The 17,203-nt window shown below is 39.1% G+C and overlaps 1 protein-coding gene and 1 long non-coding RNA gene across 2 annotated transcripts in view; one reads left to right on the forward strand and one right to left on the reverse strand.

The window, feature by feature from the left end:
* The window catches only part of ADGB (androglobin), a 243,402-nt gene extending 230,377 nt beyond the window's left edge, over positions 1-13,025 (reverse strand). Inside the window, 1 exon segment of the mRNA XM_017877613.1 lies at positions 12,881-13,025. Coding sequence (XP_017733102.1) covers positions 12,881-12,954 — 74 coding nt within the window. The 5' untranslated portion in view covers positions 12,955-13,025.
* A 63-nt stretch (positions 13,026-13,088) lies between these two features.
* LOC108533190 (uncharacterized) overlaps positions 13,089-17,203 on the forward strand; it is a 52,516-nt gene continuing 48,401 nt past the window's right edge. Inside the window, exons 1-2 of the long non-coding RNA XR_001886677.1 lie at positions 13,089-13,329; positions 15,477-15,530. This is a non-coding gene — a long non-coding RNA (uncharacterized LOC108533190). The remainder of the gene's footprint in view (positions 13,330-15,476; positions 15,531-17,203) is intronic.

The raw sequence follows: 17,203 nt of genomic DNA on the forward strand, positions 1-17,203 counted from the left end.
AAAAAAAAACCCTCAGAGACTATTACAAACAGCTCTATGCAAACAAACTAAAAATCCTAGAAGAAATGGATAAATTCCTAGAAACATACAACCTACCAAATTTGAACCAGGAAGAAACTGAAATCCTGAAAAGACCGATGACATGTTCCAAAATTGAATCAGTAATAAAAAAAAAAAAAACCCTACTAACCAGAAAACACTCTGAACCAGATGGATTCACTGCAGAATTCTACCAGACATACAAAGAAGAGCTGGTACCAATCCCTCTGAAATGACTCCAACACATCAAGGAGGAGGGAACCCTCCCTACCTCATTCTATGAAGCCAGCATCGTTCTGATACCAAATCCTGGTAGAGACACAATGTAAAAAATCCCAAAACAAAACCTTCAGGACAATGTTCTTGATGGACACAGATGCTAAAATCCTCAACAAAATACTAACAAACCAAATCCAGCAGCACATCAAAAAGCTGATTCACCACAATCAAGTAGGCATTATTCATGGGATGCAAGGTTGGTTCAACAAAAGCAAATCAATAAACATTATTCATCACATAAGCAGAACTGAAAACAAAAACCACATGATCATCTCAATATACTAAATAAAGGCTTTTGATAAAATCTGTTACCCCTTCACATTAAAACTGAACAAACTAGGCATTTAAGGAACATACACCAAAATAATAAGAGCCATTTATGAAAAACTACAGCCGGCATTATACTGAATAGGCAAAAGATGGAAAGATTCCTTTTGAGAACCAGAACATGAAAAGGATGCCTACTCTCACCACTCCTATTCCAAATAGCTCTGGAAGTCCTAGCCAGAGCAATAAGGCAAGAAAAATACATAAAAGGCATACAAATAGGAATAGAGGAAGTCAAACTATCTCTCTTTGTAGACTGTATGATTCTATACATAGTAAACTCTAAAGTCTCAGTCCAATGGCTCTTAGACCTGATAACTTCATCAAAGTTTCAGGATACAAAACCAATGTACCAAAATCAGTAGCATTTATATACACCAAAAACATCCAAGCTGAGATCCAATTAAAAATGCAATCCCATTCACAATAGCCACAAAAGAATAGAATACCTAGGTATACAGCTAACCAAGGAGATGAAAGAACTTTACATGAAGGATTACAAAATATTACTTAAAGAAATCAGAGATGACACAAATAAATGGAAAAACATCCCATGCTCATGGATAGGAAAAATCAATATTGTTAAAATGACCATGCTGCCCAAAGCAATTTAGAGATTTAGTGCTATTCCTATCAATATACCCATGTCATTTTACACAGAATTGGAAAAAAAACTATCATAAAATGCATATGGAACCAAAAAGGAACCCAAATAGCCAAGACGATCCTATGCAAAAAGAACAAAGCTGGAGGCATCATGTTTGCCAACTTCAAACTATACTACAAGGCTACAGTGACTGAAGCAGTATGATACTGATACAAAAACAGACACACAGACCAATGGAACAGGTTACAGAACATGGAAATAAAGTTACCTACCTACAACCATCTGATCTTCGACAAAGTCAGCAATAACAAGCAATGTGGAAAGGACTTTCTATTCAATAAATGGTACTGGGATAACTGACCAGCCATATATAGAAGATTGAAACTGGACCCCTTTCTTTCACCATGTACGTAAAGCAACTGAAGATGGATTGAAGACTTAAATGGAAAATGTAAAACTGTTTAAAAAACACCCTAGAAGAAAAGCTAGGAGATACCATTCTGGACATAAATATTTTATGATGAAGGCTCCAAAAGCAATTGCAACAAAACAAAAATTGACTAGCGGGACTTAATTAAACTAAAGAGCTTCTCCAAAGTAAAAGAAACTATCAACAAAGTAAATGAACAGCCAACAGAATGGAAGAAAATATTTGCAAACTATGCATCTGACAACAGTTTAATATCTAGAATCTATAAGGAACTTAAATCAACAAGCAAAAAACATACAACCCCACTTAAAATGGACAAAGGACATAAACAGACAGCCAACAAGCATATGAAAAAATGCTCAACATCACTAATCATCAGAGAAATACCAATCAATCATCTCACACCATTAAGAATGGATATTACAAAAAATCAAAAAATAACAGATGCAGGTGAAGTTTAGGGAAAAGAGGATACTTGTACATTGGTGGAGGGTATGCAAATTTGTTCAGCCATTTCCAAGAAAGCAATTTGGAGATTTCTCAAAGAATTTAAAACAGGACCATCATTTGACCCAGAAATCCCTTTCGTGGGTATATACCCAAGGGAATATAAATCATTCTACCATAAAGACACATGCATGTGTATATTCATTGTAGCATTATTCACAATAGCAAAGGCATAGAATCAACCAAGGTGCCCATCAACGGTGGGATGGATAAAGGAAATATAGTACATATACAACATGGAATACTATGCAGTCATTAAAAATGAAACTATGTCCTTTGCCACAACCTGGATGGAAGTGGATGCCATTATCCTGTGTGAATTAACACAGGAACAGAAAACCAAATACTACATGTTCTCACTTATAAATAGTAGCTAAACACTGAGCACATAGAACACAAATAAGGGAACAATAGATAACAGGGCCTACTTGAGGGTGGAGGTTGGAGGATGAGGAGGATGGAAAAACTACCTATCTGATGCTGTAGTGAGGACCTGGTTGGTGAAATAATTTGTAAACTAAACTCCAGCAATGTGCAATTTACCCATATAAGAAACCTGCACATGTATCATTGAAACTAAATTTGGAAGGGAAAAGTAAAGAAGCAAAAAAAAAAAAAAAAAAAAGGAACTGCCAACCATTTTGCTCATAACCTCTTTGTGGTACAAAGTAGTTCCAAATTGATCTTAGACCCTGACTCAAGGTAGAACAAAGATGAGGCTTTGTCTCAAATTTCTAATTAATTAATTTGCATTTTTCAGTATGCTGAAAGGGCCCCATTGCCAATTTGCACAGGACAGCCTTCACCCTTGACCTTAACCTTACCTGATTAAACTCGGTTTTTTTCCCAGGTATTTCTGGTTCATACCTGGGACAAAAGCAAGGAAAATAGTTCTCAGTTCTTCCTACTTTCTGTCCCTTTCCCTTTATATCCGTAAGGTTTTTTGTTTGATCTGTTTTGTTTTGTTTTGAGAGAGTCTTGCTCTGTCACCAGGCTGGAGTGTAATGGCACAATTTCCACTTACTGCAGACTTTGCCTCTCTGATTCAAGCGATTCTCCTGACTCACCCTCCCAAGTAGCTGGGACTACAGGCGTGTGTCACCAAGCCCAGCTAATTTTTGTATTTTTAGTAGAGAAGTAGAGACAGGGTTTCGCCATGTTGGTCAGGATGGTCTCAATCTCTTAACCTCGTGATCCGCCTGGCTCAGCCCCTCAAAGTGCTGGGATTACAGGTGTGAGCCACCACACCTGGCCTATCCATAAAGTTTTAATAACCTGTAGCTTTTTAATTAATTTAATAATTCACCTGGATACATATCATGCCCTTGGATTTAGTAGATAGCTCCGCTGAATATGGCTCTATACACACACACACACACACACACACACACACACATAAATAGTAGTTTCTAAATAGTACCACTCAGAAACAAATGCTGCAGAAACTTTGATGAGAAGCTGAGCAATAGCTTTGGGTTGACCCTGGCCTCTGAGAATCTCTGGAAAGCAAGCAACTGTGGACAGATCGGTCCGAAAGTACGCTGAACTGGAGACGGTGAGGTGAGGAAACAGAGGTAAAATGGGCATATTAATCTTCTGAGAATCCAACTGAAGTAATGTATTAAATTCTGATGTTTAATATATTAATTAATTAATATCTCCAGGTCAGAAAGATGGAAAAAAATAATTACAAAATATTTGGATTATGGCCTTCATTTTGACACCACCAACAACTAAAAAAGAGACCCCAAAAAATAAGAAAAGAAAAAATAAATATATGCTTATTTACTTTAAAAATGTACTATGTGCTTATTCAGCCATGCAAATTAACATAGCTATAGCCTTAAAAACCTGTACTTAATTAGCTTGTAGCTACCCTGGGAAGGAATGCTAAAATAAAATTTCAAAGCACCTTGTTGGCCACTTGTGTACCATGGCATGACAGCATATGCATACATTGATTATCAAGGTTGAAAATAAGAAAGATTAGTAATGTTTCTATCCAATCTTTCATATTATACAAATTCCTTGATTTAAATAATTTGTGGACAAAAACAAGAAATGGGGAAAGTATTCCCTATTTAATAAATGGTGCTGGGGGAGGCTCTAAGTGAAAGCTGAAACTGGATCCTTTCTTTCCCTTAGTTAATCAAGATGGTGGCTTTCCTTAGCTAAAAACCCTAGAAGAAAACGTTTCTTCAGGACTAAGGCCCATGGGCAAGGACTTCATGTCTAAAACACCAGCAATGGCACACAGAAAGCCTTGCGGTCTAATTAAACTAAGAGCTTCTGCACACCGCCAAGCTCGGGCGGCAACCTAGGGAGTTTGCAAATCTACTCATCTGACAAAGGGCTAATATCCAGACCAAAACTCAAATCTGTAATCCGCACTGGAGGACCAGACGGGCGGATCACGAGGTCAGGAGATCAGAGACCATCCTCGCTAATCGGATGCCCGTCTCACTAAAATGCAAAAAAAATAGCCCGGGCGACGGTGGTGGCGCCTGTAGAGCTACTGGAGGCTGGAGGCAGGAGAAAGGCGTTAACCCAGGAGGCGAGAGAGCTTGCAGTGAGCCGAAGATCCGCCACTGCACTGCCAGCCGTGGGCGAGCAGCAAGACTCACGTCCTCAGAAAAAAAAAAAAAAAAAAAAGCTCCCTACTAAAAAAAACAAACAACCCTTCAAAAGTGGGGCAGGGATGAACAGACACTTCTCAAAAGGAGAATATTATGCACGCACAGACCATGAACCACATCTTGCCACGCTGCATCAAACCACAAATGAGATACATCTTACACATTAGAATGGCAAATCATTAAAAAAAATCAGGAAACCAACAGGTGCTGGGAGAGGATGGGAACGCCTTTTTTACAACTGGGTGGTGGCTAGGTAAACTGTCAAGCCCATTGTGGAAAACAGTGTGTGTCCTCGCGACAGTCATTCTCGCATTCCCTTGCGGGGATATCCCAAGGATTTGATTCATGCGCTATAGCCAGCACACTGATTACTGTGGCACTAATTACAAATAGCAAAGACTTGAATCAACCCAAATGTCCATCGGGCAGACTGGAGAAATGTGGCATATACCGCCCATGAATACTATGCAGCCATAAAAAAGGATGAGTTCGTGTCCCCTTGTGGGGACATGGATACAGCTGGAAACCATCATTCTCAGCAAACTATTGCAAGAACAGAAAACCAAATACCGCATGTTCTCACTCATAGGTGGGAATTGAACAATGAGATCACTTGGACATAGGAAGGGGACCATCACACACTGGGTCCTATTGTGGGGAGGGGGGAGGGATAGCATTAGGAGATATACGTAATTGGTGACCTAGAAGTGTCAAAGTAATATTAAAGTCAATTAAAATCTTTACATAGCCCCTTTTGATTAAGTTACTATTATTTTGCTCATCTAGAACAGGGTTCCCCAACCCCTAGGTCACTGCAGTACCAGTACAGGTCATGGACTGTTAGGAACTGGGCCGTACAGCAGGAAGTGAGCAGTGGGTGAGCATGCACTACTGCCTGAGCTCTGCCTCCTGTCAGATCAGTGAACACATTACATTCTCATAGGAGCACGAACCCTATTGTGAACTGCACATGTGAGGTTGTGCACTCCTATGAGAAGCTATTAGGTTGTGCACTCTTTATGAGAAATACTGCATTCCCCCCTGCCCACCCTCATTGGAGGAAAATCATCTTCCACAAAACCGATCCTGCTCCCTGATGCCAAAAACGTTGGGGACCACTAATCTAAAAGTATTAGCAACAGTGTTATTAGTTTCAAAGAATAAAATTGATTATGTTTTTAGGTAACAACGAAGGGCTAATTCCATTAGTTTGTTAATTTAAGTCTTTTCAGTCTAATTCTACCTCTATAATAATTCTACAGAATAAACAGAATTGTTTCTGCCTCAAAACTACCAATTGGATGATTAAGAAAAGATTTCATTACCGGAGATAATTCTTAAATTGTGCCAAATTACTAAACAAATGCTCAGATTGAGACTATTTCAAAGGGAGAACTAAGGGCCCTATTAAAAATAAAGGGGTATCCTCATTAAACATGGAATTTTGCTGTGTTTTTTATACTTAAAAACATACAACTGACATTTGTAAAGTGTCCGAATCTGTGCCAAGTGTTGTCCCGGGTGCTGCAGATGACTGTGACAGGGCCTTTTCCCTCTGGGCTCTCCCAGTTTCTCTCTGGTTCTGAGTCAGGGGGTTTATGGTTTAGCTCCTGCACTGAGTTTGCTGTTCAACTCAATTAAGTTACACATGCATTTATGAAATATATAATATAAAATATAAAATATATATTCAGGCCCTAGAGAGAATGCAAAATAAGTAAGGCAAGGCATTCAGAAATCTGTCACTGAATTTTATCTAAACATTTTTTATTTTCTTTTTCAGACAGGATGGCATCCTGGCCTGGACATCATCATCATATATTAAAACTGCAACTGGAGACTGGAAACTTGGCTTGTATAGTCTTTAACCACAATCATCTTACAGATCTGCTGTGCACGGTGCACACTCACATCCCATTTAATATGTTCCTCACTATCGTCAGGAGGATCAAGAATCACGCATTCCCCCATTATCTCAGACTATCACTATTTCTTATAGTGATTTCTAATCCAGCATAAATTCTATGCAATTGTCAAATTGTACATCATAAATTACCATTTTGATGTTTGAAACCATGTGTATTTCCCCAATATATATAGTTTGAATTATTTAATCTAGCCCTGTCATTCTGCTGGATACTCATCTTAGATGCTTTATGATTCAACTTGGATAACCTGTGCCCCACTTTCCTGTTGCCTGCACTGACCACCCCACTAACCTATGCCTTTTGAAATGGAAGAGTGGCTATTAGACAGAGGCAATGAAAAACCAGCCCCAGTTGGAAGTGTTCTTCCTCTCCTCTAACTCATTTTAGGAGTCTCATGATTTCTCTACTTTACCCTCACACCAACGCATGATTCCTTCTATGACTTCCAACAAGTTTCTCCTGTCAAATGTGGCATTACTCTGTATCTCCTAGTTACTTCTATATGAATCCTCCCTTCCCTGGCCCCAGAGTATAAATCCCTTGACAGAAAGCATCATGTTTCAGAATTCCTTATTACCTAGGGCCTACCAGTGACTTAGGCATGGGCAATGCTCAATAAATAATTGGGAAATAGGCATAAAGAATAAGCTATCCTCTGGGAAAGTTTCTGTCACTGAAGTTGATCTTTTTTTTTTTTTTTTTTTTTTTTTCCCATTTTAAGGTGCACTTTTATACAACTGGTCTAAAGTCAATGTACAGGTAAGCCCTGGCTGCCTCCACCCTCTCCCAGGGAGAGCAAAAGCCTTTATACATCTCAAACTGGGGACAAAAAAGGGGACCAAAAGGCTGATGATTCAAAATAAAACTAAACACAAAAGTATTAAGGTGAAGATTTTAAAAATGTTGCATTACATTATTTACACGAAAGCAATGCTATCACCTCCCCTTTGTGGACTTGGGAAAGGACTGGGCCATTCTCCTTAGAGAGAAGTGAGGTGGCTTTTAGGAGGACAAGGGACTTCCTGTAACAATGCATCTCACGATATTTGGAATGGCTACTAAAAAAAGAACAATGTACAATCAAAGTCCTTGGCCATATTGTAGAACTTTGGGGGATGCTCATTCCAACCGACTTTTTAAATTTGTTAATTGACTATAGTTGTTGAGTTCCACACAGGTCACCTGGGGAAATCACAAGACTCAGGTGACCCCTGGGTTGTTAACAGTTTCACCTCTTACCTCTGCCTTCTGGTGTGAGCTATGCGAACGGGTTACAGAGAGGACCTCCCTAATGTGTCCTGTTGACTTAGGGGAGGTTTCTTTTCTGAACACTGCAGGTAGAGGAACATATTAGGTACCAACCTCTGTTGCATAGTTTCATTGGATTATCTCCCTCTTGGGCCTCAGACAACCAAGAAAGAATTCACTTAATCTAATACACAGCAAGATATTTATTCCTCTATTTTATGTTGGTTTTCATTGTACTAAATCTTGAATTCAGCGTTCGTAATAGTATCCTTTTCAAATTTCCTATAGAGAGACATGCTGATCATTTTTGAAAATTCTATAAAATTTGGATGTTGGTTTTAGTCATAAGTTAGATAACTTGAAAATTATGAAATATATTTCATTCTGTTTTTGAAAGAGGCTTAATATTATTTTATAAGTACAAATCTACAAGGCTATATGGTTCTTGTTAGTTTAACAGATGACCTGTTTTTCAATCTTGGTTTGAATGTCCTTTTGGAAGTGAAAAAAATTTTATGACTACAAACATCAAATTGTGTCCCTATCTCAAACTTCCCATTAAGGTTCCAAGTATTTTAGTGTATAAAGTTTATACATTAATACTGTCAATACTTAAATTGCATGACTTCTTTTGTCTCTGTTGTGTTGTCTATGATATACACAAAGAATTATATTTAGTACTTCCAAGAAGATCAAATTTTTGTCTTGATATCACTACAAATCAATCCAGTGGCATCTAACTGGTGAATGAATCTCTGTAGCACCTATTAGTTTTCAAATCAATTAGATTGATCAATTAATTTAAATGTGTTTATAATTGCTACTTGTTATTAGTTTATATTACAGACTGCATATCAGTGACTCCCCTCCCAAAATACACATCTTAAAATGTTAATTCTCAATGGAATAGTTTTAGGACATGGGGTCTTTGGAAGGTAATTAGGTTATGAGGGTGGGACCTCATGATGCGATTATTGTCCTTATAAGAAAAGTAACAGAACTAACCAGCCTTCTCTCTCTCTAGCACGTGAGGATACAAAAAGACGGATACTTGTGAGTTAAGTAGAGCAGTCGTCCCCAACCTTTTGGCACACAGGGACCAGTTTCATGGAAGACAATTTTTTTCCACGGATGGAGAGGGGGATGCATTAGATTCTTGTAAAGATCATACAACCTAGATCCCTTGTATGCACAGTTTACAATAGCATTTGCACTCCTATGAGAATTTAATGCCACTGCTAATCTGACAGGAGGGGGAGGTCAGGTGGAAATGTGGATATGTTGACCCCCCTGCCTGTAATATCCTGCTGCGCAGCCCAGGTCCTTACAGGCCATGGACCAGACTGGTACTGATCCACAGCCCCAGTGGGTGGGGATCCCTGAAGTAAAGAGCCTTCCCCAAACCTGACCATGCTGGCACTCTGCTTGTTGACTTCTAGCCTCCAGAACTGCGGGAAACAAATGTTTGTTGTTTAAGCTACCCAGTCTATGGTATTCTGTTACAGTAGCTCGAACTAAGATACTGATAACGAGAGTTAAAATCTGTGACAGTTGTGATGTTATGTTAAAGTTATGTTAAAAATTGTTATGTTAAAAGATGATTAACAGGACAATCAATTAAACCGTGATTTTAAACATTTCACTGTAACAAAATCCCCTCACCAATTATGGGTCCAGTGAAGTTAAAACATTTATCTGATAAAATCATGGAAACTTAGAACTGGAGGAAAATATAAAGCAGGGAAGGGAGAACAGGACATGCTGGGGTAAGAGCAACTTTAATTAAAGGGCTCCCCCTTTAAAGAAGAGAAAACTAAATGTCAGAATAGAAAATGACTTGTCCAATGTCAAAAAACTGATGCCAGAGTGAATCACCCTAGAATAGTGATTTCATACTGGCTGATACAGAGAACTAGGAAATAGATAAAATAGAAATTGTTTAATGTAAAAGACTTACAGCTTAGTTACCTGGAATAGTTTTTCTTGGTGATTCAAAGTTATATTTACTTATTAATGTGAACATAGATGATTCTACTGTAATCAGTTGTAACATCTCAGTTTTTGAACTTTGCCAATGGCAGATCAAAAAGGAAAGAGAAGGAAAATTGGGCTTCAATCAAATTCAGAAGGAATGAAAACCAAGGCGGATAACATAACTATGAGCTCATTTAATAAACACATGGTGACTTTTTTTGTGTGCTAGTTGCCATATGAGGCAAAAGCCAAACATGACACTTATTCCCAGTCTGACACATAATTTTAGGGCAAAAGAGAGATGCCAGAGATGGCATCTCTAGGAGAATAAGATTCTATTGCATAGCCATTTTCAAGGCTCTGAAGACTTTCTTTTATTTCTGTATCCAGGACCATGTTAGAGTTGGTGGCATTTATTGGATGTGTAAACACAAGGTGTGGTAAAATGACATAAAAACTTACTCTAAATCTCCTAGTGTATTTTAAATAAAGGGCCTTGCTAGACTTTGATCTCTATGCCTCATACTAAGTGACACTTTGTCTGTCCTAAATCTATGGGTGAGCTTAGGTTCTGTGATTAGTTCTTTAGTTAAACTTAGAAGATAGACTTGATTTATAATGAACTTAACATCCTATCATTTAATGCTACAGAAAAATCTAATGATTTGGTGTTTGATGCTCAATAGATAGTTTCTAACAAATCTTAGCTTTTAAAAAATAACTCTTTGCCCTTCCTCTTCTATTTTCATAAATATATGCATACATTTTTATTGATATAATTCACATATTTTCTAGAAAAAACATATTAGACATTTATTACTATCTCAAAAAGAAATAAGAATTCTTAGTAAGAAGAGAGTTTGCATCTTACCAGTGGGAATCTAGTTTCTATTGTGTAATACAACCATCACAGGATCAGGATAAGTAATGTGTTTTATGGTGTCTGGTTTGATAAGTTTCTTTATGGGAGTTAACAGTCACATCTCTTTCAGGATATAAATTCATTAAAGTCCAAGATTTTCCCAAAGCTCCTAAAGAGTTGTGAGCCTTCAATGTGTATTACTTATAACATCAGTGACTTAGTTATTTGTGTGTGTGTATGGGGGGGGGGGTGTATTCAAAATTCTTTTGCAATCCTTTAATGTCTCCTAGTTAAGAGAGTCACTCATTCATTCACTAAATACTTTTGAGAGCTACTATGTATGACCTTGGAACTACTCTAAGTACTAAGAATTCAACAGTATATAAAATAGAAAAGGAAAAATCCCTGCCTTCCCTATTGGGAAGACAAATGAAAAAAAAATGTAGTTTTTAAAAAGTGAAATATATAGCATGTTAAATGAGAAAAAAAAAGTCAATGAAAATAAACAAAGGAGTGAAGGAAGACAGGGAGCTTTGTTGTGTTTTGTTTTGTTTTGGCAGAGAAGTAGAGGTTGTAATTTTAAATCATGTGGCCAAAGAAGCTAATGGGAGAAAATGATATTTAGGTAAACTACTGAAGGAAGGGAGAGAGAAAACCATATAGATATTTGAGCAGAAAAGCTTTCCAATACGGGAAACAGCAAGTGTAAAGGCCTGCGGTGGGAACAATCCTGAGATGACTCAGGGAGTGGAGAGGAAGTTAGTGGAACGTAACGTTAGAGAAGTAATAGAGGCCTGATTCTGATGGGCCTCCTTGGCCTTGGACCTAGAGGAATGGAAACCCTTAGACAATGCTGAAAAGACCTGACTTTGGTACACAGAAGTAGAGCAATCCTATTAGACATGTAATATCTATATACAATTTTATATGTAATATTACTTATATATGTTATATCTAAAATTTAAGCTAGTAAAAGGAGTGGATTATCTGCCAGGTAATTGGAAACCTGCTTATGAGAGAGGTTAGAACTAAGAGACTAGAGATTCACAGACATGGGAATGAGTCTGGGAGAAGAATTCACAAAGAGAAAGAGTTTAAATCCTAGGGATCAGTGAATCCTCGGGATCAGTCCAATGTGGAATTTTTCAGCCAGGGAAGGAAATGGAGAAACAGGCATCAAGGATGTAAAACTTCAATTTGAAATGATTGATTGCATCACCCTTCCCATCAGGCAGAGCGTGAAGAACATGAATGATCCCACTGAAGCAGGGTTGGCAGCTGGGATTGTCAAGTGGGAATGAACGTTAGAAATGGCATAAGTTCAAACAATAGCCCCAGTCCTGTGCTGCTGATAACTGGATATCTCTAGGGAAACCGACCAAAGAAAATAATAAACGTGGGAAAGTACATCCTAAGACACACCACCTAACACCAGCCCAGGACAAAGGCACCATAAAGATTCCCTGATCGAGGGTCTACTTCTACTTTCTCAGAGTAAACCTTAGTAGCATGAACTATACATTTATGCTATTTGAAGGTTTTGAAGCCACTTCATGTCTGATTATATCTGATTAAAGGTCGGAGTCGTTGGACTGAGCAGATGCATACTAGCAAATCACCATTAAGGTGAAATGTGTCCATGTGTGTCTGTCTGTCCTTCTCTGTCTGTATCATTTCTGGGGCCATGCAGATGTGGCTTTAACCAGAAGTCTTTGAGATATGCCTCTTTCTTAGGAAAGCTATGGCCTTTCTAACTGTCTGAGAGGGCTATGAAGCAGAGGAGGGGTGGGCGATTCACCCATGGGAGTCGAGCATCCAAAGCAAGAAAATCAGGGGTTCTGGGAAAGGAAGTGAATCAAGACAGGTAAGAGAGAAGTATGAGAGCAAGCACCTCCTGGATCTGGTTTACTAGAGAAGACAAGCTGCCAGGAGGCCACTAAACTTCTGCCCTGGCAGAGTTTGCTACGGGGAGGCAGCCCCAGAACTAGTGGTGATGCCGAGGGACTAGGCCAAGGGATGGACGGGCAGGCAGAGGTCCCTTACTCTTTCGATTTATCCGATCCGTGCGCCGAGTTGATACGATGCACCTCTTTCTTTTTGGTTTGTTTGGAGGCCATGGCAGACGCCGATCTATGTAGGGCTGAGCTCTGAGCAAAGAGCCTGCGGGCGCGCTCAGGCTCAGCGTCTGCGTTGCCAGGATACGGCGTCAGGCGTCCGGCGACCCTGAGAGCGGGGGCGGGTCCCTGGGGACGGGCTCTGGGGCGTCTGGCTGCAGTGAGACGCAAGCGCCTAAACTCAAATCCCACATCCCCGTGGAGGATCTTGGAGTTGGTGTCTGGAGAGAAATCGAGGTCCTGGGGCGTGGTTTTGACATTAGGATTACTGCGCAGCCCTGATTAATTGGCATTCTTTTCTGCAGGACTCACTCTGCCTGGCTTTGCCCTTAGGAACCATAGACATTTGTCCACTCTTGAATATTCTTCTGTTTGAAGGTGGGTATTATCCTAGTACCACCCCAGGTATTCTCTTGGCTAACATAACAAGTTCCTTCAGTAATCACTAAGGAGACATTATAGACACACTGAATTTGTCAATGGCTTGAAAACCTGGGGTCCAGAAATTAACACAGTGGGTATAAGGAAGGCAGAAAAAAATGACACCTTGAGTCGCTGAAGGCTAGGTGATGATGACATCTGTAATAAAACCAATAAGGTGTCTTGTTGTTCAAATGAAAGAGTGAGCCCAAGTCATGGGCTCAAGTGGTCCTTTATATAGACTTTCCTAGAAAAAGTCCAGGGGCCAGACGACACAGACAGAACCAAGTAAAATGAGACTTATTAGGGCACCGGCTTAAGGCTCAGTCATCAATGGTGGTATTTATTAGTTATCTCGCCTTGGGCTATTTTTTCCCTTTAAGCCTCAGTTTACTCATAAATAGGAGATGCTAATACCTAACTCACAGTTCTGTTTTGAGGATAAGATGTAAAGTGTATAGCACACTATGAAAGCCCAGCAAATAGGAGCCACTCTTTCAGAGATGACAGACCACCTGGTTTCAAGGAGCAGCAGACAACGTAAATGAATGAAGTTGGCCAGCTAAATACAGAGTAGTGGATACTATGCTTAACTAAGACGTGCTTAGACTGCAAGAGCTTGCAAATTCATCAAAACAAAACAAAATATTGTGTTGGTTCAATATAACCTCACTTCAGAGAGATCTGACACACAGCCCTTAGGCTTAGGACCCCTACTACTGGTTGGCGTCTTTCATGAGCCTAGAAATAGTTAAGTATCTTTAAATAAAAGAAATCTCCTCCACTCATGGGACTGGGGACATGCCCACAGTTCCACTTGTACAGGCAAGAGGCAGCTTCCTGCAAAGAAAACCTTTCAACTTCTCTGACAAACGAATGCCCGGCGCTCTCCACTCAGCATAGCCTACGGTTTGTCAGACTATCCCAATCTTATTACTGCTGGATTACTATTGGGGGATACCTAGATGACAGACAGCAGCTTCTTTGTATTTCTATATGTAAAATAAATAAATTCAAAGTCAGCAGTGTTAATGTTATGACTACAAGACTGCCCCGCAAACATCTCCTATACACTTAAAGACAATGAACACATCGTAAAGGTTCTGCTTTGTTTATACCATAATTCAAACTTCCAGAGAACTCTCTTGAGTAAAAGTAGAGGAATAGTGAGAAAAATTATTTACTGCCACATTTTATCAAAGTAATCAAATTTATAGCTAGAAGCATATACAAAGACTCTTGGCTGAAAACAGCACAACTTTAAGCAGCCAACCCCACAGACAGGTGAGTTTCATCTTGAACAAGGGCTATCCCTGCAGCCATTGTTAATGGCTGCTAGATGCCAATACAATTAGGGAAGATAAGCCTTATGGGCAAATAACTCCAGGCCAAGAGAAGCAAAATGTCTTGCCAAAAGTTGCTGGGTTATTTATTGATGGAATTTGGACTAAACACATTAAAGTCAGGATAGCCATTTTAAGCCAAACATATCACTACTCCACTCAGAGCTTGCTTTTTTAAACATCTATTAAATTAGGATAAAGTAAGGGGGTTGTCATCAGAATGGAATAAGATCATCATAAAAAATGTGATGAGTGTAAGTTGCCTACTAATTCCTACTCCACTGTTCTTTTGCCTTTATTTTATTAAGAGTGCAACATGAATAAATGGAATTTCTCTTCTTTCTGGATCTAAGATTCTGGTCAGGCTATAATTATAAGAGCAAATCTGTTCCTCTGTAAGATAGTTCTAGCTACAAAGCTTAACATGATGTTTATTGTGCCAGTGCAGAAAGGGCAATTGGTACTACTGCTGGTTTTATTTTTCTTGTATCTGTGGTCTTATAACTGTGGTCATTGTCACTTTGGAATAATAATAATAATAGCTGTGATTTATTGAGTACCTACTACATGCAAGGTTTAGGGAAGAGTGCTAGCTCCTTTAGAGATAAACTTGAATTTAAATCCTGACACTTGTTGGGTAATTACGGGTAAGTTATTTAACTTCCATTTTCTTTATTTGTGAAAAGGGAAGCATAAAACCTCACATGTGCTTGACACATCCCAAGCACTCAGAGAATTATAGCTAATGTTATTATTCCACAGGTGAAGAACCGAAATGCAGAGAGGAAATGGGACTTGCCTGACATGGAGCAGGTGGTAGGTGGCAGAGGAAGATTGGCCACTCCATAGCCTGTCCTCTCTCCAATTCTCTGGACTAACTGTCTGTGCAGATGATTGCCCTGGGACCGAGTTTAGGGATTTCCAAACTCTTGCTATTTAACAACTTTCAAAGACTGAGAAACAGGGCTTATATTTTATTTAAGCTACCCAGAGTAGGGTCTCTCTCTAATTTATACTTCCTTTTCGGGGAAGAGATATTTGGCTTCAGGCAGCAGTAGCGCCTGCTCCCTAGGGAAGTGGTTAGAGGTACCCACTTCCCTATATCAGCAGAAACAAAACAGGCAGGAGTCTCTCTGCTTGAGGATCTGCCTAAATAGGGAAGTGAGAATTGGCAACCACTTCTCCCTCCACCAATGGGAATCTTAGATGAAGGGAACTGGGTGGGAGGTGGCAGGGGTGGACTGAGTGGCAGCATTTCTGTTTCTTAAATCCATGACTCCAGGCATCTTCAGACACTTGATTCCACAGCCATAGGGAATTATATAGATGGTGCTGCTCAGCTACATCTTTGCAATTAGGTCAATTATAAAATTACTTGGAATTTAACCAGCCAAATGAGAAAGTATGCATTCTACATGTTCTGTGTAAGGTTGAATTTAACTGTCATTTCAAGTTCTGTTCTTTTCACGTTTCCATGGAAATTAACACCCTTCTCCTTTATTTCCCACAGGACTTTATTTGTTCATCTTATAAAATTCCTATAATATTCTGCCTTGTTTTTATTAATATTTATGCCTTGTTTTTTCTCCTTTACTAGACTGTAAGGTCACTCAAAGCAAAACTCTTCATCCACCAAATTCATTCAAACTTCTGAAGCCCCTAAACCCTTAATAATAAGAGCACACATTTGTTGATCACTTGCTATGTGCTTGACACTCTTTTAAGCTATTTTTCTATATTAATTCACTTAATCCTTACAAACAACCTAGGAATTTGATATTATAATCTCTCTTTTGTAAATAGGAAAATAGGCAAAGAGTGGTTAAATTAAGTTAGTAAGTGGTCAAGCATGATTCAAACTCCTGACTCTAGACCCATGCTCTTTATAACCACATTATTCTGCCTCTGAAACCTTCAGTGATCACAACCCTATGAAATATAAAACTCAGTCCATTTTATAGAGAAGGAAAATGAGCTTTAGAAAGGCAAAGCAACTTGCCCGAAGTCCAAAGCACAGGGGGAGTGGAGTTAGAATGCAAAGGTGAACACTTTGGTTTCAGAGTGAAGGCTCCTATACTCTCTGCTACACACCGCCTACTTCAAAGAGAGTTCATATCATAGTTACTTCATATCATTGAAAATGGTATTAAAAATCACAACTGACATTCAGTTGTGTCCACTAATATTCAGTCTCTACACCTGTTAAGGAGAGGTTGGATCCTGCAGATATGAAACCTGCTGGTCCTGCCAGAAAGCCCCGTTATTCTGGACAAAATTGAATTTATGGTTTTAATGATCTGTGAAAGCAAATTCTGAATAGAGATTCTTTAAAAAATGGAGGATATGGAAATAAGTTTTAGTTGAAAAACAATTTCCATTTTGATAAACTGCTTCAAGAAGCAGCAATGACTGTAATCCCAGCACTTTGGGAGGCCGAGACGGGCGGATCACGAGGTCAGGAGATCGAGACCATCCTGGCTAATACGGTG

The sequence above is a fragment of the Rhinopithecus bieti genome, unplaced genomic scaffold, assembly GCF_001698545.2.
Source record: "Rhinopithecus bieti isolate Rb0 unplaced genomic scaffold, ASM169854v2 scaffold_10706, whole genome shotgun sequence".
Lineage (NCBI taxonomy): Eukaryota > Metazoa > Chordata > Mammalia > Primates > Cercopithecidae > Rhinopithecus > Rhinopithecus bieti.